Consider the following 21,475-nt stretch of genomic DNA (forward strand, 5'->3'; position numbering starts at 1 on the left):
GGCTTGGCAGACAGGCTTTCTGGGCCAAAAAGGCAAGCAGAACAGGGAAGAGGCTGAAGGCTTAACACTGGTGTGAGAGTGCAGATGGCCACACCTTCTGTTAAGGAGTCTGTGGTGCTGAGGGGTAAAGACAGGGAGCTGCTCTTTCAAGAAATCAAACTCAGCATTAAGTGAGAAGGCATGAGACTTTTATCCTTAAGATCTTTATCTTTTATCTCTATTTGGAAATATAAAATATGGATTAGAGAGCAAATAAATATAGTATCAACAGTGTACGCATCTTGAGGCAGAATGAAGGACCCGGAGGAGTGAAGTGGGTTCAACCACCTAGAAAACAAGAGTTTAAGTCAAGTTTCAAAGACATGGATCACACTGACACACACACATGGTGAGAAACATAAAATGACATAGAGGAAGAGGCTCGTCTATGAAATGGAACATAAACGGTGTGGGCATCTGGTGCACTGCCTTCCCAGCTCACCAGCTTCCTCCTGGCAGCGGCTCTGATCTGACCCACAGGACTGGACCCCAACAGCCACGCCGACATGACCTGCCCACCCCTGGCCCATGCAGAATGGTCCCAAGTGGATTCCTGACCCCAGCAGACCCCAAATTCCTTCTTCAGGAATCTGGAAAGAGAAATTATTCTCTCTTCAAGCTGGACCTGTGACAAAAAACTGTGGGAGCTGTCAGTGATCATATTTTCTGCCGTGTGAATGGAAGCCAATAAAAGAAAAACAACACCATGTGATACAATGGTCGATCAATACTCCGTAATTATACCCGGTCATATTCTGTAATTGCTGACTTAATTAGGCTTACAAACAGCTAAACCAATCAAGGCGACTATTTGATCAGCTCCCGTCAACCTCCGCTTGCCTCCTCTGCCTCCCAGCCACCATCACTGGTTCCTCACCTGCAGGCTGGGCCACCCCAGACCCTGAGCGAAACCAGAGCGGGTGGTATCTATCCCTCCAGGCAGTGGAGTTTGGAATGAGTCTGTCGCCCACAGATCCAGCAGCTGGGGGACCGGGGATGAGTTCTGGTCCCCCTGGGCCTCTAGGGCAAAATGTTACCTGAGCCACGCCCTACCCCACTCCCACGCCCACGCACTCTTCCTCTCTCATCCACTTCAGCCCATTCCTTCCTCTTCCTCGCTCTCTCACCTGGGAACACATTCCACACCCCACGTGTACTCACACCCACCTGGGTCCCCCCTCACTCACACACAGACCTCACTCCCCTTCACTGGCCGAGCCAGGAAGGGATGAAGAAAAGGACGGCCTAAGCCCACCCAAGGACCCCGTGAATGCTGCTGACAACCCAGCAGCCCCTGCATGCTAGCGCACTCAAGGCGTGACACAACTCCTACATTCCACTTTCCCACCTAAAAAAATCACTTCCAGGAAGTCCGTCTCTATCAACTATAGTAGGCAGAAAAGAAAGAAGCTATGTTTTTAAATCTCCATGCCACACCAAAGACAATGAAAGGCGAAAAACAAGTAAGCAAGAAATAAGTATTAACAATAATTCTAAGAAAGGCTTGGATGCTATAGATTTCGAGCACAATAAAAACTATTGGGGGCTTCCCTGGTGGCGCAGTGGTTGAGAGTCTGCCTGCCGATGCAGGGGACACGGGTTCGTGCCCTGGTCCGGGAAGATGCCACATGCCGTGGAGCGGCTGGGACCGTGAGCCATGGCCGCTGGGCCTGCGCATCCGGAGCCTGTGCTCCGCAACGGGAGAGGCCACAACAATGAGAGGCCCGCGTACTGCAAAAAAAAAAAAAAAAAAAAAAACCATTGGGAATAATTTTTAAAGGGGGGTGGTGACGAACATAAGGGGTAAAATAGAGAAGATGTTCTGGGCAACGTGGTCATGGAGGAGATAACAGGAGATGAGGTCAGGTGCAGCCTTCAAAATAGCATTCCAGCCAGTATCATGGGTAAAGGGCGTAAGAATTATTAAAGAGGGCAACAGAGAGCTTTAACCCAAGAGTTATGGTGGGCAGACCTAAGACAGCAGACTCCTACAGCCCGTGAGAGGGTCCGAGAAACCAGCCAGGGCACATGCAGGCATCTCTGTCAGCCATGCTGAGTTTCTTCTCCAAGTTGTTCTGCATCCCAGAAGCCACAGGGATACCAAGAGCCAGGCCCTTTTCATTTCAGCTGCATTACAGAACTGCCCTCCTGACTGGGATCTCCACATCTGTTCTTATCTCTTCTACACAGCACCCAGAGTGATCTTTCTAGAACCCAAATGCAATCAAGTCACTGCTATGCCTCACACTCTGCTGGGGCTCCTGACCAGCAGGGCGAGTCCTTCCTCCTTCACGTGGCCTGTAAGGCCTCCCATCATCTGACCCCTACCAGCCTCTCCATTTGAATCTCCCATTGCTTTCCATTCAACTAAGATTCATTCAACCCCAAGTCCCTGCTCTGTTGTGCCAGACACTGTTTTAGATGAAAGGGATAACAGAGTAAGACAGTCAGAGTCCCAGTCTTCATGGTGCTTACATTTTAGTGATGGGAGGCATACAATAAACAAACACCCAGATATGCATATGTTAGCTAGTAAGAAGTGCTAAACAGAAAAAATGAGGAGAGTAAGAGAATGGAGAGCGACAGGGACACCGTTTTAGACAGTGGTCAAGAAAGGCTGTCTGGGAGCTAATAACTGATCAAGACTGGAATGAAATGAGTGCAAAGCCATGAGAACGTCTGGGGTCAGAGTGGTCTAGAAAGAGGGCTCCCCCCCACCAAGAACAGAAGCATGCTTAGGTTTTTCTGGAACAGCAAGGGGAGGCAGGAGTATAAGGAGCACTGAAGAAGCTGGAAGGAGACAGAGAGGCGACGGGGGGCACCTCACCCCCCGCAGGGGACCACGGGCGAGGTATGGCTCCCACCTATACTTGACTCACAGCCGCTTGAACACATGCTTTCATGCCCCTGTGGTTTCTGTGCATGTTTAGGATGCACTTCCCCACTTCCCCACCCCTGCCCATCTGGTGAACTTCTGTGCATCTTTCCAAGCCAGGTGGGATGTCCCTCCTCCGCGAAAGCTTCTGGACATCCCCCAGATGACTAGAGAGTGAGCACCCCCTCCTTGGCTGTCTCAGCACCTTGAACAAACTGAACTGCAAATATCTATTTATGTGTCTGCTTCCCGGAGAAGTCAGGGAGTGTATGAATCACCTGTAGCCAGAACTGTGCGCGTGTGTGTGTGTGTGTGTGTGTGTGTGTGTGTGTGTGTGCGTGCGTGCGTGTAGCAAGTGGTCAAAATTATGTGTTGAACTGAACTGCTGTCTGGACTAAAATATTAGTCATTAAGAGAAAAATAAGGGGGGATGGTGGTTTGAGGAGGATGGAGTGGGAGGTTGGGGTTAGCAGATATACATTTTTATATATAGAATGGATAAACACCGCCTGCCAATGCAGGACACATGTGTTCGAGCCCTGGTCCAGGAAGATCCCACATGTTGCAGAGCAACTAAGCCTGTGCACCACAACTACTGAGCCTGTGCTCTAGAGCCTGCAAGCCACAACTACTGAGCCCATGTGCCACAACTACTGAAGCCCACGCGCCTAGAGCCCGTGCTCCACAACAAGAGAAGCCACCGCAATGAGAAGCCCGCGCATTGCAAGGAAGAGTAGCCCCTGCTTGCTGCAACTAGAGAAAGCCTGCACGCAGCAATGAAGACCCAATGCAGCCAAAAATGAATAAATACATTTATTAAAAAAAAAAAGAATGGATAAACAACAAGGACCTACTGCATAGCACAGAGAACTATATTCAATATCCCATGATAAACCATAATGGGAAATAATATTAAAAAGAATATATATATATTTTTATGTATAACTGAATCACTTTGCTGTACAGCAGAAATTAACACAACAGGGGCTTCCCTGGTGGTGCAGTGGTTGGGAATCTGCTGGCCAATGCTGGGGACACAGGTTCGAGCCCTGGTCCAGGAGGATCCCACGTGCCATGGAGCAACTAGGCCCGTGGACCACAATTGCTGAGCCTGTGCTCTGAAGCCCGTGAGCCACAACTATCGAGCCCGCCTGCCACAACTACTGAAACCTGCGCGCCTGGGGCCTTTGCTCTGCAACGGGAGAGGCCACCGCGGTGAGGGGCCCACGCGCCACAGCGACGAGTGGCCCCTGCTCACCATGGCTAGACATGCAGCAGCGAGGACCCAATGCAGCCAAAAACAAATACATAAATAATTTATTTTTTAAAAATCCTTAAAAAAGAGAAATTAACACAACATTGTAAATCAATTATACTTCAATTAAAATTTTTTTTAAAAAAGAAAAATAATGTAAACTTAGCCATAAAAAAGTTATAGCATGGAAATTATTATATGTACAGGGAAAACTTCAACTGTACCCCCAATATAAATGCTAAAGTCATAAATTCAAGAAATATAGGGCTTCCCTGGTGGCGCAGTGGTTGAGAGTCCACCTGCCGATGCAGGGGACACGGGTTCGTGCCCCGATCCGGGAAGATCCCACATGCCGCGGAGTGGCTAGGCCTGTGAGCCATGGCCGCTGAGCCTGCACGTCCGGAGCCTGTGCTCCGCAATGGGAGAGGCCACAACAGTGAGAGGCCCGCATACCACAAAAAAAAAAAAAAAAAAAAAAAGAAAGAAATATAGCCTCCAACTAGAGTAATAAAAAGAAATTGCCTGTGTAAGGGAAAACATAGTATGTAGAGAAACAAGACAAATAGGTAACTGTGAACTCAATTAACTACAGGCTAGTTTCCACCCACAAGCTGAAAAGGAGTTTCCTCTGATCACATGGAATCTAGGACATCGGATGGCCCCATAAGGAAGGTAGGCCATCCTGCCAAAGATAAGCTCTTGCTGCAGGTAGCTTCCCAAGGACATGTCCAACAATCCCAGTGCTAACCAGGACCAGAGGGCCAGAGGGGGAAATGCTCATACCTCTGCATCCAAGGTGGCTGAAGCCACAATCAATCGAAGATCCCCTCGCTTTTTCTGAATCTAAAAAAGAAGACATAAAAAAAGACAATGATAATAGTGTGATACTTACAGATGAGATAATCTGATATCTGAAATTTATTACAAAATAATCCAGTGTGTGTACTTTTTTGCGGGGCAGAGGGGGAAGCTTAAAGATGAAACAAGACCAACCACAAATTGATAACTGTTAAGTCACAGGTGAAAAGGTGGCTCATTAGACTATTCTTTCTAACTGCGTAAGTGACAAAATTTTCCAAGATAAAAAGCTAAAAAAAAAAATGGATAGAGAGTATAAAGGAACTTTAAAACCTAAATATGAATTTACCAGAAGTAAAACCATTTTTTCCTGACACCTGGATAGTCAGAATCTATGTATATACAGTTAAAGTATGAAAAAATACATCAAAAGCAAACAAACAATAAATGATAACACCAAGGTAGAAATATGGACAAAAGATACTAACAGTTATTCAAAGAAACAGATGATCAAGAGGCATAGGAGAAATGATCAAATAAATTATAGCAAAAACGTGTAACAACAATGAGATTATTTTTTCATCCATCACATTGGCAAAGATTTATTTTCAGTGTTAGCAAAGATTCAGTGAAATAGGCCCCCTTGTTATACCATTCCTCAGAAGGCAATAACCTGGTGGGATAATTCCTCATAAGTATCAAAAAGTCTAAATCTTTGGCCAAGGAATAAATTAATAATGAAAATAACAATAACAACAGCAACTAGCATATACTAAATTATGTGCTATTCCAGGGTCTCTGAGTACAGTTGTATAGTATATACACTGCACAAAGAGGCTAGGGGCCTCTGAAATCCAGCCCACCTTCCCCTCACCCAGCTGTGGACATCCTCCCAATGGGAAAGTTACCTCATAGTCTATTTATGGCCCTGTGTCAGGCACCATCCTAATAATTTTACATTTTCTAAGTTTAGCCTGACAACAAATTATGTCATAGGGCAGCTCTAAGAGAACACTCTTCAAAGACAGAGAGGTTCTGCCCAATGCAGTAGCCACTAGCTGCATGTGGCTACAGAGCCCTTGGAATATAGCCAGTGTGACTAAAGAATTGAATTTTTTATTTTATTCTATTTCAACTGATTAAAACCTAAGGTGGCTAGTGGCTATCAGATAGGAAAGTAAACCAGCAGAGAGAGAAACTTGTATCTGTCCCATTTTAGAGATGAGTAAACTCAGCAGAGTCAGATTTGAAGCCAGAGTGCATGCTCTATCACCTCTTTCTAGACTCCTGTGATTGGGAATTTGTCCAAAGAAAACAACCAGAAAATACAGGAAGGGAGGAGAGGATGCAGGTAAGGTTGAAACAAAATTGGCTGTGGGCTATAACTGTTGAAGCCAGATGATGGGCACATGGGGGTCATTAAATCCTTCTCTCTACCCTGGGGTATGCCTGAAATCTTTTATAATAAATAGTGAAAGAATGAAAAGAAACAGAAATGCAACATATCTAACTACAAGGGTGCTCCCTGCAACATTATTTAAAATAACTTCAAACCTGGGAGCCATATAAATGCCTAACAGTAACGGATGAGTCAAATACTTTATGATAGAGACGTGATTATGTAGCCACTAAAAATAATGTCTTCACAGAATATTTAATCACACAGGAAAATGATCTTGATGTAACGTTAAGAAAAATATGCAAGAGACAACTTAGAACATACAATCCAATCCCCACTTTGCCAAAACAGACGCATGTACACACACAAAAAGATGCACAAAGAAAAAAGAAGAGAAGGAAACATACCAACATTCTACCGGTGACTGTCTCTGAATGAACAGGATGACAGATGATTTTCATTTTTTTCCTCTGTATTTTGTTGGATTTTCTAAATTGCTACAATGACTTTCCTAATCAAACAACAAACAAAACAAAAACAAAAGCAAAGCTATACCTTTTTCAGCAGGCCAATGGCAATGTCGGTGTACAAGGTCCTCTCGTGGGCTTCATCCAGCATGATGGCACTAGAATCAGAGGGACAATCTCAGTAAGCATCAAACCAACCACTGCACAAGCCCATCCAGACCATCAAGGGGACTGCTGGGTATTCAGACCATCAAAGGGACTGCTGGGTATTTAGCCCCCATGCAATCACCTTGTAGCAAAAGTAACGCTAAGTAACTCCTCTTTGACAAGGAGGTAACTCTTAAGCTAATAAAAATGGTGACATCAACATACCTTGGTGAAGAAAATGGTGTATTTTTTGCTACTTCTAAAGAGTATTACCACCCACGCTGGATTCCAACAGGATCTAATACATGATTTTAAATTCCAATATAACATGTAACCCCACAGAGCACATAAAAATCGGGACACAGCCCACCCACCCAAAGGCTGTTAAACTGCAGAAAACAGCAGGAAGAGGCACATGGTCTCAGCTATGCCACGTGTGTACCAGTGGGTCAAATGTGATCTCCTTTCCCAGAATACCACAGAGCCTGAGTGGGACCACTTTAACCCCATGAGCAATGGACAGATACACAAGGAAAGGGAAAGTATAAATAATTATTTGGACTCTGCATATTACATTCAACAAAATGCTGCCACGTTTTGTGCTGTGCCTCTGCAGTCACCCTCCAGCAAGATAAAAACAAGTCAACAGACTGTTCAAATAACGACAGGGATTTTAATGAGCCCAGTTTTGACTGTAAATTCTGAAAAGAACAAAGGTGGTAACAGCCAAAATAAGGAGAAAAGCTTTGGGAAAGCTGAGCATGGTCGCGAATCCCATCTATTAACACAAATGCTTCTCAATCTACTTGTGTACTTTTGAAACTTTAGGAAACTTATCACAGGAAAAACACATTTACCTGTATTTTGTTAACAATGGATCAACCATCATTTCCCTGACCAGCATTCCATCGGTCAGAAACTAAAACACAGAAACACAAACGTTTAGAAATAATTCAAAAAGTTCAAGTACAAGTAAAACACATACAACCTCATCACCAGTGTGTGTACAAGACAATTCCCACCAAGGACTGTGAGAAAATGCCCCAACATTTTGGTTATCAAGCAATGGAATGGTTCACAAACACGATTTCGAAGATGGGATCCTCAGCTGGGGCTTGCAAATCTTTTAGCAGGATTTCATGCTCTGAGCCTGCACCACTGGCACTGCTGCTGATGAACAGGCAGTGAAGACAAACCTGTGTCTGCCCAGGGGGATGCTGTGAGTCTGAGATCACCGTTCCTACAACATCCCCAAAGACCACAGACTTGCAGCTCTTGAGGTTATTAACCTCAACTTCATCTGATATTATTTTAGGGAGTCTGGATGGGGTTGTGGTTAGGAACACAAGCTATCGTGTCAGGCTGCTGGGAGTTCCAATCTCGGCTCTATATCTTATTAGCTGTGTGAACCTTGGGCATGCTACTTACCCTCTCTGAGCCTGATTCCTCATTTGTAAAATGGAGAGAATAAAGAATCCACCTCACAGGGTTACTGTGAGAATTGAGTGAGATCGTACATGTACAGTGCTTAGCACAGGCCCTAGCACACAGAGAGCTCAAGAATGGCAGCTATTATCATTTAAGCTTAATGAATGTTTATAAAATGCGTCAGAAAAATGCAGTAACAACTAGATGCTGTTATTCTCACCCCAAAACAGTTCAGTACTTTAACAAAGTTAAACATTTCCCTCACACACTGTATCTTAGTATTTTTACTTTTTGTTTTGTTTTTCAAAGCAGGGCGCATTTCCACCATATTTTTCTTGGACCTGATACGAGCTGTCACATACACACATAGGAGTGAAAGAGAACTTGCCACCAATGACAGACCACCAGTCAAGAACTGGGTGCCCTGAAATTACTACCCAATGGAATACAAAACTTTTCATGAAAGACCCTCTAGAGAGAATCATTTGGTTATGCAGTCCACTGAAACTTATCTAAAAATTAGCTCGTGTAAATATATTTGATGGTATAGAAGAATAACCCCTTTACCTAGCAAAATGAATGTCAAAGGTAACAAAATACAGAAACTTAGAAAACAAGGCCCACATTTTTACAAATCACTACATTTAGATCATCTATTTTCAGCTTTCCTCTGCTGCAAGCTGAGGTAACTGAGTTTCTAACAACCAATATTCATTTCAATATTCATTTTCATTCATTGTTTACAGTACCAGGGAGACTGTGATTCGCACAGTGGTATACACAGTGGACACTGCTGAGTTGATTTACACTGATTACTACTGGTGCTAATTATTTTACTAGTAGCAACGAGGTCAAAGAACACACATATAAAATCCAATATCATGTGAAAATGGGAAAGTTCTAATCAGTGCAAATAACATGTGTGATTTCTACACTTTATCAATGTATACTATTGGGTGGGCCAAAAAGTGCCTTCGGTTTTTTAGTAAAAATAAAAGACATATTTTTCATTTTCACCAAGAACTTTATTGAACAATGTATTCACTGTTTTGTTCCACTACCTTCTGCCACTTTTCAGGCAACTTCATAATTCCATCTTCCCAGAACTTTTTATCTTTTTGAGCAAAGAACTATTCCAGGTACCTTTTACAGTCTTTCAGGGAATTGAAATGTTTTCCATTAAGAGAATTTTGTAGGGACTTCCCTGGTGGCGCAGAGTCCACCTGCCAATACAGGGGACACAGGTTCTAGCCCTGGTCAGGGGAGATCCCACATGCCGCGGAGCAACTAAGCCTACAAGCCACAACTACTGAAGCCTGCATGCCTAGAGCCCGTGCTCTGCAATGAGAAGCCCGCGCGTCGCAAAAGAGTAGTCCCCGCTCACCACTAGAGAAAGCCCGCGCCTAGTAACCAAGACCCAACGCAGCCAAAAATAAAATAAATAAATAAATAAATTTATTAAAAAAGAAAGAATTTTGTAAAGACCGAAATAAATGGAAATCCGAAGGTGCAATGCCTGGTGAATATGGCGGATGAATCAGAACTTCCCAGCCAAGCTGTAACAGTTTTTGCCTGGTCATCAAAGAAACATGCAGTCTTGCAGTATCCTGATGGAAGATTATGCATTTTCTGTTGATTAATTCCAGATGCTTTTCATCTGGTGCCGCTTTCAGTTGATCTAACTGGGAGCAGTACTTGTTGGAATTAATTGTTTCGTTTTCCAGAAGGAGCTCATAACAGAGGACTCCCTTCTAGTCCCACCATATACACAACATCACCTTCTTTGGATGAAGACCGGCCTTTGTTGTGGTTGGTGGTGGTTCATTTTGCTTGCCCCATGATCTCTTCCATTCCACACTGTTGTACAATATCCACTTTTCATTGTCTGTCACAATTTGTTTTAAAAATGCAACATTTTCATTACATTTAGGTAGAGAATCACATGCGGAAATATGGTCAAGAAGGTTTTTTTGCTTAACGTATGTGGAACCCAAACATCAAAGCTATTCACATAGCCAAGCTGGTGCAAATGATTTTCAGCGCTTGATTTGGATATTTTGGGTACGTCGGCTGTCTCCTGCATGGTATAACGTTGATTGTTCTCAATTATTGTTTCAATTTAATCGCTGTCAACTTCAACCGGTCTACCCAACTGTGGAGCATCGTCCAGCAAGAAATCTCCAGCACGAAACTTCACAAACCACTTTTGACACGTTCGATCAGTCACAGCACCTTCTCCATACACTGCACAAATCTTTTTTTTACGTTTTTACCTTTCTTGAAATAATAAAGCATAAAACGCCGAAAGTGCTGCTTTTTTTCTTCCATCTTCAATATTAAAATGGCTACACAAAAATTCACCAATTTTGATGTCTTTTTAATGCACGCTGATTATGACAGCTGTCACATACAATTTATCAAAATTTTCTCGAATGAAGTTAAAGACAACTAAGTGCTTCTAGAGCCATCTTACGGAAAAAAACGAACAAACCTTTCGGCCCACCCAATATTTGTTCCTGTTTTTAAGTCTTTTATGGGTAAGTTTCTATATTTAGTGAGCTATGTGGATTGGTGGGAAAACAATAAAACAAACATGAGAAAGGTCAGTTTTGAGTTCTGGTTCCATCACCAATGCACACGTAATGTCAGGTAGGTCATTCAACCTCCCAGGTCCTCAACCTCTTCATCTGGAGAACCAAGGGCTTAGCTCTACTTCCAAGGTCCTTTCTGGGCTAAAATGCAAGGACTCCGAAAGTGCTCTGCACCTCCCAGCAGACTAACTTCCCTGAGGGCCAGGATGCTCTCATACACTTTCTGCCACAGTATCAGTGCCTCAGTCAGCAGCGATGGCTGCATGTTTTTATCTCCCCGCAAAGAATCTTCCTTATTCACAATAGGAAAAGCAGCTCTGCACCTCACCTTAATTCTTGTAGCCAGTGGGTTGGTGCAGTCATCAAAGCGGATGCAGTAGCCCACCTCGTGGCCCAGCACCGCACCCCTTTCCTCAGCCACTCTCCCTGCAACCTTTGGGAAGAAAGATCATGCTGAAAATAGAGACACAGAAATTACTGCCCAGAGCACATACTACGGAAAATCTAAAGGTCACTTATTTTTTAAATAATATGTTGAACACAGTGGGAAATGAGAAGAGAAGGGGCAGGTTATTAGAAAACTAGTGTGATAAACTTTGCAGCTATCAACTTTATGTATCTCACCTCATTCTATAACTGACTTGAGGCAACTTATAAGAATAAAAATGGAATCATGTAAATATGTTACAGATCAGGATCAAAGAAATTACAGACAAAATTCAAAAGATCAAAGTCAATGAGAAAATTTTTAAAACACAGATATGCCTAAGTTATTTAAGTTGAGCCACAAATTCAGCTCTAGATTTCCTGGTGGGTGAAGCAAAAAGGGAAAAAGAAATTTCAAGATTCACCTTATTCCTAAAGCTTTCTTTAGCACATCAACTAGGGACAAATTTCCATGTCTTTACGCCTTGAAATAAAACAACTTCCACTGGACCATGAAGGCAAGGGAACAAGAACGATCAAATTCAATACTTGGCCATGTTCATTTCTCTTTGGAAGCGAAAGAATAATGTTTCCAGAGCAAGATAATCTAAAACAATCTGCAACAGTGTCCCAGCTACCAAAACTATTACAAGGGGAAATAGAGACAAGAATGCAGGTTGAAAACTTTTCAAAAGGCAGATGAGAAGATTAACAAAGGATCCAAGTTAATGTAATAAAGTAAAGTAGAAAACAAAATACATAATGTATTATGAAGACCATAAACTACAGATATATTTTTCACCTACCAATAGATGACAAATAAAAGGTGAGGGTAGGAAAGAGAAAAAAGAATCCAACCGCAAGATCTCCTACTACTCCAGAAGGCCATTCAAAGGCTATTAGCTTAGTAATAGAAAATATCCGAAATACTGAATAAACATAAAACTGGAAGAACAATAATGCTTATAACTTAGTTTACCTTGAAAGAAAAGAGAGTTTAATGCTCATTATGTAAACTATCTAACTAACAAAGAACCAAAGGGAAACAAAATTACGGAAGTTTCCTGGGGTCCCCACCCACCAACCAACCCCCATGCATGTCGTCTCCTCCTTTCACAGGCAAGGCAACCTCCCACGTAGTCCCTGCATCCTGAGTCTGGAACATGAGCTGACACAGGAGGTGTCCTGAGGCAGAGCTTTCAGCTACAGCCATAGGGCCACAGCAGCCCCAGGCTCAGGAGCCCAGAGGCTCCCTGCACGCAGCTCTGCGAGCCTAGCACACTGGGCATTATCTGACCATTGGTGTTTAAGAAACTGAAGAGCAGATAAGGATCAGAGGTTCTGCCAGATGACTTGAAATCACAGATCTAAGAGGCCAAGACAGAATCAGTCATCGAGCAGCTGATGTATGTACACCATGTAGTCTTTCAAAACATCTTATGAAACCAGAAATTCATCCTACACTGCTCTACCTCTGGAGGTTATAGCTCCCAATAACCAGGGTTTCACAGGGACAGTTTTGTTATTGTTTCAATTTCAACCCTACAGAACATTAAACTATAAATCTTGAAAAATGGTACAAACAGTGAATGTGTGCATAGAGATACTGGAGCTTATGGGCAAAACCAGCTCATAAGAATGAGCATAGGGTCATCCCTGGTGGCGCAGTGGTTGAGAGTCCGCCTGCCAATGCAGGGGACACAGGTTCGTGCCCCAGTCTGGGAAGATCCCACATGGCGCAGAGCGGCTGGGCCTGTGAGCCATGGGCGCTGGGCCTGCGCGTCCGGAGCCTGTGCTCTGCAACGGGAGAGGCCACAACAGTGAGAGGCCCGCGTACCGCCAAAAAAAAAAAAAAAAGAAAGAAAGAAAAAGAATGAGCATAAATGAACCAACCTCTCCATAAAAATATAATTATTTTATGAAGCCAAACATATTTATTCTTATTATTTCACTATTTGTATACATTTGCTACAAAATGGATTTTCACTTCAAATTCCTTTTCAGAAATTTTATCATGTATGATCACACCACTGGACATTTGCAAGGCCATATTCTGTTGGCTCTTTAATAGATTTTTACCTCTACTGTTTAAGTTCTAGTCCCAATAACCTCATCAATTAGACTGGATAAACATATCTTTTTAATAGAAACAGATATAGGAAAAGGAGGTCAAAAGGAAAACCAGTCACCAATCACTGAGCACCTCCTAGGTGCAGGTGCTGTGCTCCAAGCTTTCACAAATTTTATCTCATTAAACATGTACACAGTCCGTGAGGTGGGCAATAGACCCTCTTTTTTACAAAGAAAGAAACTGAAATAAGACAGGCTTAGAGCTTGTCCTGAATCATAGATCAAGGCAGGGCCTGGTCGTGAAGTCAAACCCAGACTATGTGAGTCCAATGAACATACTCATTAAGGAACTGCCTCTCGCGGAGATCAGGCAATGCCTTGTGTAATCTGTTCTTAGGCTCTGAGACTGTTTTCAGATTTTAGTCTGCACACAAAGTACTTTCTGAGATGCAGCATTTCAAACTGGCCAGCTCTATTAATACTACACAGCTAATTTATATACTCTTTGTTCTTTAAGAGAAAGCATGTGGTTTCATGGAAATTATCCATGGCTACAAATTTGGAGGAAAAATGCAAATTGATTAAGAGCTGGGATTCCAAACCACAAACAGAAAAAATTGTTCAAATGTTTTAAGTAAGTGAATCATCTTTCATGACATAAAAGGTTATGTCTAACATTGCAATCTAGTTGCCGAACCGTTATCTCCATTTTTACACACACACAGAAGACTTGGGAAATGTTTATCAATAATGTCTAACTTTGAAGACAATTAAAATGAACTTTGGGGAAAAAGAATTACACAATAATTAAAACTCAATAAGGAGTAAAAATATCTCAAGGAAATAGAATTAATTTCTTGTCCAGGTAGAGATGGCAAAATAAAGGCATCTTTGCCCCCATCTCCCTCTCAGAGCTAATCTAAAACAAAACAATAAATAAATAAAACATATTATCAACCAAAACCTGCATCTCCAATGAAAGAAGGAAACTGGCACAAGCCCAAACAATAAACTAGGAAACACAGTTGCCAAATACTGTGAGGTCTGAATCTAGAAGAGAGGCCCAGGCCTCCTCACAACCAGAGCAGGCTACTGGCTTCCTTAATGTGTCACCTCCTTAAAAGGCAGGGCTGACAAGCCTTGTATTAGGAAGACAAGAAGCAGTAATGTGTTCAGACCCAGGAGACACAGGAAATGTCTCAGTGGAGACCCACTTTGACAGCAAAGAATCACAGAGGGGGAGTTGAAGGAGAAGGCAGGCAATCCAATAGCAAGTATCAATCCCAAATCAGAGAGCCCAAAGAATCTTATCATGAGCTGCAACAGACCTCTCAAATCACTAAGGAGTGCACATTCTCATCCTCATCCCCCACCAGCAAAGGACAATAAGAGATTTGGTGAGAGGCCAGACCAGAACAACCTCACAATTCTGCAGCTAGCAAATGAGCCCACTCAAGGATAAGTACTTATCATAAAAATACCAACACAGCCCACTGCATTAAAGCCAAGTAAGAAAGAAGGAAAGAAGGGAACATGAGCAAAAAAGCAGTTTAAAAAGGAAATTGCAAAAGTATTACCCAAAGAAACAGAAGTAGAATTCAGCCAAAGAAATCCAATTTCAAAGAAATCACAAGCTTAAGCTAAAACAACTTAAAGAAGAGACAAAGTCAAAGCACAGTTGAGGAGAAACAAGGTCTCAAATGTACAGGTCAGAAACCAATCTGTGGACATCCCCCAAATCTCACAGCCTGAACATGCAAGAAGTTACAGAGAGACTTTTCCCAAATATGCGAATAGTCCCCCAAATTTACACAATGCTACAAATGCTACAAAGCCAAAGGAGGTTCTCCACAGTACCAACAATAAAAAGCAAATCTAAATCACCCATGCTAGAGAAACATTAAAATACTGCTCTACTCTCTCTGAAGGAAGATAATAGGAAATCGTTGTCAAGTGAAGAGGTGGTCAGTGGGGACAGAGCCAAAAATTGCAGGAAAAAAGATTTACAGAAATGTGTCAGCTAATTAATAAAAATACTATGTTATTTTCTGGATTTTTAAAAAATGTTTGTGGTATTATCAGCTTTTAAAATTTGTAATGTATTGTAATATCTCCACCCATTATAAATATTCACTTCTCTAGCTAGTAAAGAAACAAAAAAGCATTCAAATAAGTGATTATGAGACCCAGATAAAGATACAAAGGAATCAAATAGAATAAATTTGACTAAAAACAATCATGAACATTGCGGACAGGCTTGAAGAAATATCACAAAACAAACTGGAAAACAGATGATTCCAGAGAGGGTGCTAAATACTAAAAAGAGACAAAGGGGATCTAATATACACTTAATTGGTGCTCTTAGAAAAGAGGAAAAAAATAAATGGAACAGAAAAGTGTGCCAAGAAATAATGGATGAAAACCTGCCTGATATAATGAGATTGAGCCTGAAGATTAAAAGTTCTTCCACATTTAATAAAAAATGAGACAGAACAATCAGCATCAAGACATATCCTGGTACAAAAACAAGCATGTTACAAGCATTCAAGCAGAAAAAGCAGGCCAGGAAGCTAGGGAGTGGAAAAACTCCACTGGACCTCAGACTATTTCTATACAGTGATCCTCCAGGCCAAAAGACAGTAGAGCAGTGTCTGCACAGCTCCTAGAGAGGATGAATCAAGAATTTTATATCAACAAAGACCACAATCAAAAATTCTCAGGCATGTAAAATTCAGCCAATCAAGAAATAAAGTGAAATGAGCAATTCAAAGTTGGCAAAACCTTGGAAAATTATTAGTGATTATTAAACTAAATACCTGTGGGAGTTATGATTACAGAAAAGAATATTTATAAATCTTGAAATAAAAATTATAGCACTGCATTTATCACAAATGGAGGGAGGAACGGTAGAAAGAATCAGTGCGCTAATTTACTCTTGTGATAGGCAACTACCTATAACGTAGTTCCAAAAATAAGTAACACCCTAAAGCTTTTTGTAATCCTTTTTCTTAGTTTTCAAGCTTTAATAAATTCTCTTGTAGTGAAAAATTATTTATCCAAAGTTCAGTAATTACTCCTATTTCACTGCAGTTTCCTCTTTTGTTAAATTCAACAAAAGCAAATATATGGCTATGAACCCATTTTTATAAAATCATTTCTATCCATCCAGCCAACCATTCATTTTTATGTGAACATAAAAGAGAAACTTGAAATGATGTTCACAAATGTTCAAACTGTTTTTGCTGGGTGGTGAGATTTGGGTTTTGGTTGTTTTTTTTTAATCACTTTTTTTGTTTTGACTTCTGTACTTTATTACTACATAAAAATTCATAATGTACAGGTATCAATTTTACAAAAATAATCATAGTTCTTTTTCAAGTGAAGAATTAAATTCTTGAGGAGCTGCAAATCATATTCATTTGCAGCTTTTAGGAAACAAGGAAAAAGTCACTGAAATAGAAGACACAGAGTCTTTACAACAAAAGAGAAACTCACTGTAACAGCAGCCACTCTTCGGGGCTGGGTCACTCCCACCACTCTTCCTTCGGCTGTCCAGCCAGCTTCTGCGAGGTACTACAAATAAAATCACATTTCAGTATACACCTGACACCACTTCTCCAGAAACAATCTCCCCCAAGATGACCCTGGATTATGTTAAAATCACTGAGAAAAGAATTAACAGATGGTTCTTCTCCCAGCAGAGATTTAAAAAACTATTTTGCAAATGAGGCATCTGAGGTTTTGAAATGTTAGGTCATGTGCTTAATTAAGTTCACAACAGAAGTGATAATCAGAAGAACTAAGGCATAAATTCAACATTCTGACTCCCCAGTCTTACAAAATTTCCCCGTACTACAGCTGTCTCAAGGAATAAAAAAACCATCCATGGGTCACTCAGAACAGTGCTAAATCTGTAGAACAAAGAATTTTAAAGTACACACAGAGACAATTCAATAAATATCAACCATACAAAATATTTTAGTCAGAGTAAATAAAAATAATTAGATTTTTTAAACAAGACCAATAAAACAACATTGGTTATTGCAAAAAAAAAATCAGACTTTATATACATGTATATATCCCATTAGATTTTATTAGTATACATTAACATTGATTATATTATCTGATTTATTTCTGTATTTATTTTCCACATATACTAATTTCCTATGCATTTATTTGATTATATGCTTTTTAAAATCCAAAATGGATAACAGGGGTTACCAGAGTTACCTGTTTTCATAATGTCTAAATTGTTTTACAATCAATATATATTACTTCTATAACAGATAAAGATTTAAAATGCTGTTACATACATGTATCTCCTCATTTGTTCAAAAGAAATAAAGGAAGGACAAACTAGAAACTAAAGAGAATGGTTGACTACGGAGGATTGGTAGGAAAGGGGTGGAAAAAGGGAGGAATGAAAACATGGCAGCAGGGATGAAGAGGGAGGGGCAATGCTTTGAGTAGAGCTTTTTGTGTAGCTCTGACTCTCAGAACCACAATCATGTTGCACGTACTCTTCAAGTACCCAAATAAATATACAAAACCAACCAGGATGTGGAGGGAAACCAAAAGAAATGCAAACACTATCAAATGACCCTTTCTGTATTACAAATGAATAACTGATAACAGTGAAGGGGGTGGAGAAGAAAAGAACCAACCTAAGTAACTGAAAACAGTATCTTGACTGAAGGCCAGAGATGGAAAGAACTGTACCTAAGTGCTGTAATCTACTTAGTAAATGTTAGGGGTATGGGTTAGGAATTCCGAAGCTATTTTATGGGTCCTTTAGATGAGCCCTATGATGTGGGATTGGAATCAACGAAGTATCAGCATAAATTCATGATTTTTAATATATATACAGATTGATACAGATATATAAGTGGGATTATGTAGGGATTTAGTATTCATATATATTTCCTAAATCTGCCCACTGAGACTTATAGCAATGACACCTCAGTAACAATGAGCACCCTAGCACCCAAATCTTGATTTTTAAACACCATTCTCCAATAAAAGGAACCAGGGCTCCTTGGAGAAGCGGTTGATCCCAAGGCTAGTGCAGGAAAAACATAAGACAAGCCTGACACAGTCTGTGTTATTAGAAAGTAAGGAAGTGTTCAAAAAAAATGAATGGAGGCTTTTAGAAAGAACACAGGACCCAAACTGAAGGAGCTCCTAATGACCAAAGCTGGACCATTCTGACCAACAAAATAATGGTAGTATTGGATTTTAACCCATAGAATAAAATAAATATCCATGAATCCATACCGATACACATAAATAATTGAATAAATAAATAAGTGAGGGAGAAAGAACAGTTCTTCCTTACAGAAGATTCCATTTAATAAATGTAAAAGGAAATAGGAATAGAGAAAATCCTTCATTAGAGAAACACCTGAGTAACTGCTGCAGACAAGATCTACGGAGGGATGCTAAAATTAGTAGGTGACAGTTTGAAAAGCAGATTATTTGCAGTCTAAAAATATCTCCTCCAAGATATTTATCAACTACAAAGGGAAAGACAGTAACTTTACAGATGAAACCTGGCACCTTAACAAAGTGATCAAATTATCCTCACCAGTGGTAAGACCACCATGTCAACCCTCTTGATACAATGCACTAAGAAGGACACATCATTTCTATGGGATTCTTGCCAAAAATGCATCAGCTCATTCTAGTCATGAGAAAACGTCACACGAACCCAAACTGAGGGATATTCTATAAAATAAATGCCTGGTACTCTTCAAAAATGTCAAGGTCATAAAAGATGAAGAAAGAATGGGGAACTTTCATAGACTGGAGGAGACCAGGGAGAAAGATCCTGGATCTTCTGAGAAGGAACTTTGGTGGGGAAACTGATGAGCTTTGAATAAGATCTGTAGTCTGATTACTGGTATTGTTACTGTCCTGCTTTTGATTACTGTAGTAAGGGAAGTGGGGTAAGGGGTCTAAGGGAATTCTGTATTATTTTTGCAATTTTCCTGTTAGTCGAAAATTAGCTAAAAATAATAATTTAAAAAATGCCTGTAAGGAACAGAGTGTTTTAGATAATGTAGGTTTTTGCTATCAAATCTGTGAAATTTCTCTCTTGCACTGAATACATACACAAAATACTACCAACCACCCCACTCAACACAAATTCAGAAACAGAACTACAAGAATAATGGCTAAGATTCACCGAGTACATCACTAAGTGCCAGGAACTGTCTGGTATGCATAACCCCATTTAATCCTTACAACAAATCCAATGCGAAGGTAATAGCATCATCAGCAATTTAGAGATAAGGAAACAAAGAGGTCATATGCTTTGTCCCAGGACACAGGTAAAAATCTAAGAGCTAGGATTCAAGCTCAGCAAACCAAAGCCATATAACCAGGACACAGTTCTACCATCCAAAATAAAACACACACACTCTCGTAGTCAATCTCTTAGTACTACTGTTAGGGGAAAGAAAAACAATTTGCATAATAATAAATCTGTCCATGAAGCCAGTCTCTCAATACACCTGGGATTTAGACTTCTGCCTGCTTATGGTTGCTTACAGGTGAAAATTTAAAGATGCTGCAAAAGCAGGTATAGTGTTGACATCAAGAGTCAATGGATGTGGCTCCCCTGGTGGCACAGTGGTTAAGAATCTGCCTGCCAATGCCGGGGACACGGGTTCGATCCCTGGTCCGGGAAGATCCTACATGCCACGGAGCAACTAAGCCCGTGCACCACAACTACCAAGCCTGCGCTCTAGAGCCTGTGAGCCACAACTACTGAGCCTGTGCTCTAGAGCCTGCGAACCACAACTACTGAGCCCGCGTGCTACAACTACTGCAGCCCGCGCGCGCCAAGAGCCTGTGCTCCGCAACAAGAGAAGCCACCGCAATGAGAAGCCCGCGCACCACAACGAAGAGTAGCCCCTGCTTGCCGCAACTAGAGAAAGCCCACGTGCAGCAGTGAAGACCCAACGTAGCCAAAAATAAATAAATAAAATAAATTTTTTTTAAAAAAATCTGTATTAAAAAAGGAAAGAAAAACCTACAAGGACTCTTATCCCTGACCACTTAAATATCATTCTTCACTTAAGAGCTTCAAGTTGAAGCTCTTAAGACACAATTTGACTTCACCCTATCTTTCCACTCTTGATCTTACCTGTCCACTCTGTTGAGCCCCAAGCACTTCTCCACCCCAGTATCTCTAACCACAATATTCACTGGATGAGGACATCTTCCCAGCCAACTCCCACTGATCATTCAAGTTCTATTTCTTTGTCTTTTTTTTCTTTTTAATATTTTTTCCCCAATTTCAAATGTCATTTCTTTTATGAGGCCTTTGCTGATCCTTCTTTCCACTTCTATCCACACCAGATAAAATTTTGTCCTGTAAGAGAGGTTTCTTCCATAGCACTGCGTAATTCTGTAACAGTCAATCTTTATTCACAACTATAGCAGCATCCATCTTACACCACCTCTTCAACTGCAATTATTTGAGGACAAAAACTATGCATTACACCTCTTCAAATGAGTTCCCATTGTTCCTTTCAGAGTATGGCTATTCTATTATTATTTTAGAATTATAATAAATTGAAGATGACCGTTACTTCTTCTAATCAAAGAAATTAAAAGTTTAATAGAAGTTCAAAAGTTTAATAAAAAACATCTAGTTGGGTTGACTATTTCCTCTCTGAGAGGAGATCTTAAAAATGCAAAAAAATGGTAAAGAGAGTTCTCAAGTTACAAAATCCTTCCAATCAAATCTAAGTATAAAGACACATTTAAATGTACTCACTTGTGGAATCTGCGTGCTTTTCCCACATCCTGTTTCTCCAACAATCACCACTGTTTGATAGTTTTCTATCAAGTACAGTATATGATTCCTAAGCTGAAAAAATATAACCAAACATTGTAAATAGACATACATTTTCTCAAAAGACCTAAACAAAGATATTTAAACATTATGAAATGAGCTGTTTGCCAAAGGGAAGG

The 21,475-nt window shown here is 40.8% G+C and overlaps 1 protein-coding gene across 3 annotated transcripts in view; it reads right to left on the reverse strand.

The window, feature by feature from the left end:
• Positions 1-21,475, reverse strand: part of DHX35 (DEAH-box helicase 35) — a 77,381-nt gene that overhangs the window by 44,419 nt on the left and 11,487 nt on the right. For all 3 annotated transcript variants that reach the window (XM_060124424.1, XM_060124423.1, XM_060124422.1), the window contains exons 3-8: positions 21,279-21,371; positions 16,991-17,068; positions 11,328-11,432; positions 7,838-7,899; positions 6,922-6,991; positions 4,953-5,012 (exon numbers count right to left, since the gene is read on the reverse strand). In XM_060124424.1, the coding sequence (XP_059980407.1) occupies positions 4,953-5,012; positions 6,922-6,991; positions 7,838-7,899; positions 11,328-11,432; positions 16,991-17,068; positions 21,279-21,371 (468 nt within the window). The remainder of the gene's footprint in view (positions 1-4,952; positions 5,013-6,921; positions 6,992-7,837; positions 7,900-11,327; positions 11,433-16,990; positions 17,069-21,278; positions 21,372-21,475) is intronic.

The sequence above is a fragment of the Lagenorhynchus albirostris genome, chromosome 15 (genome assembly GCF_949774975.1).
Source record: "Lagenorhynchus albirostris chromosome 15, mLagAlb1.1, whole genome shotgun sequence".
NCBI lineage: Eukaryota > Metazoa > Chordata > Mammalia > Artiodactyla > Delphinidae > Lagenorhynchus > Lagenorhynchus albirostris.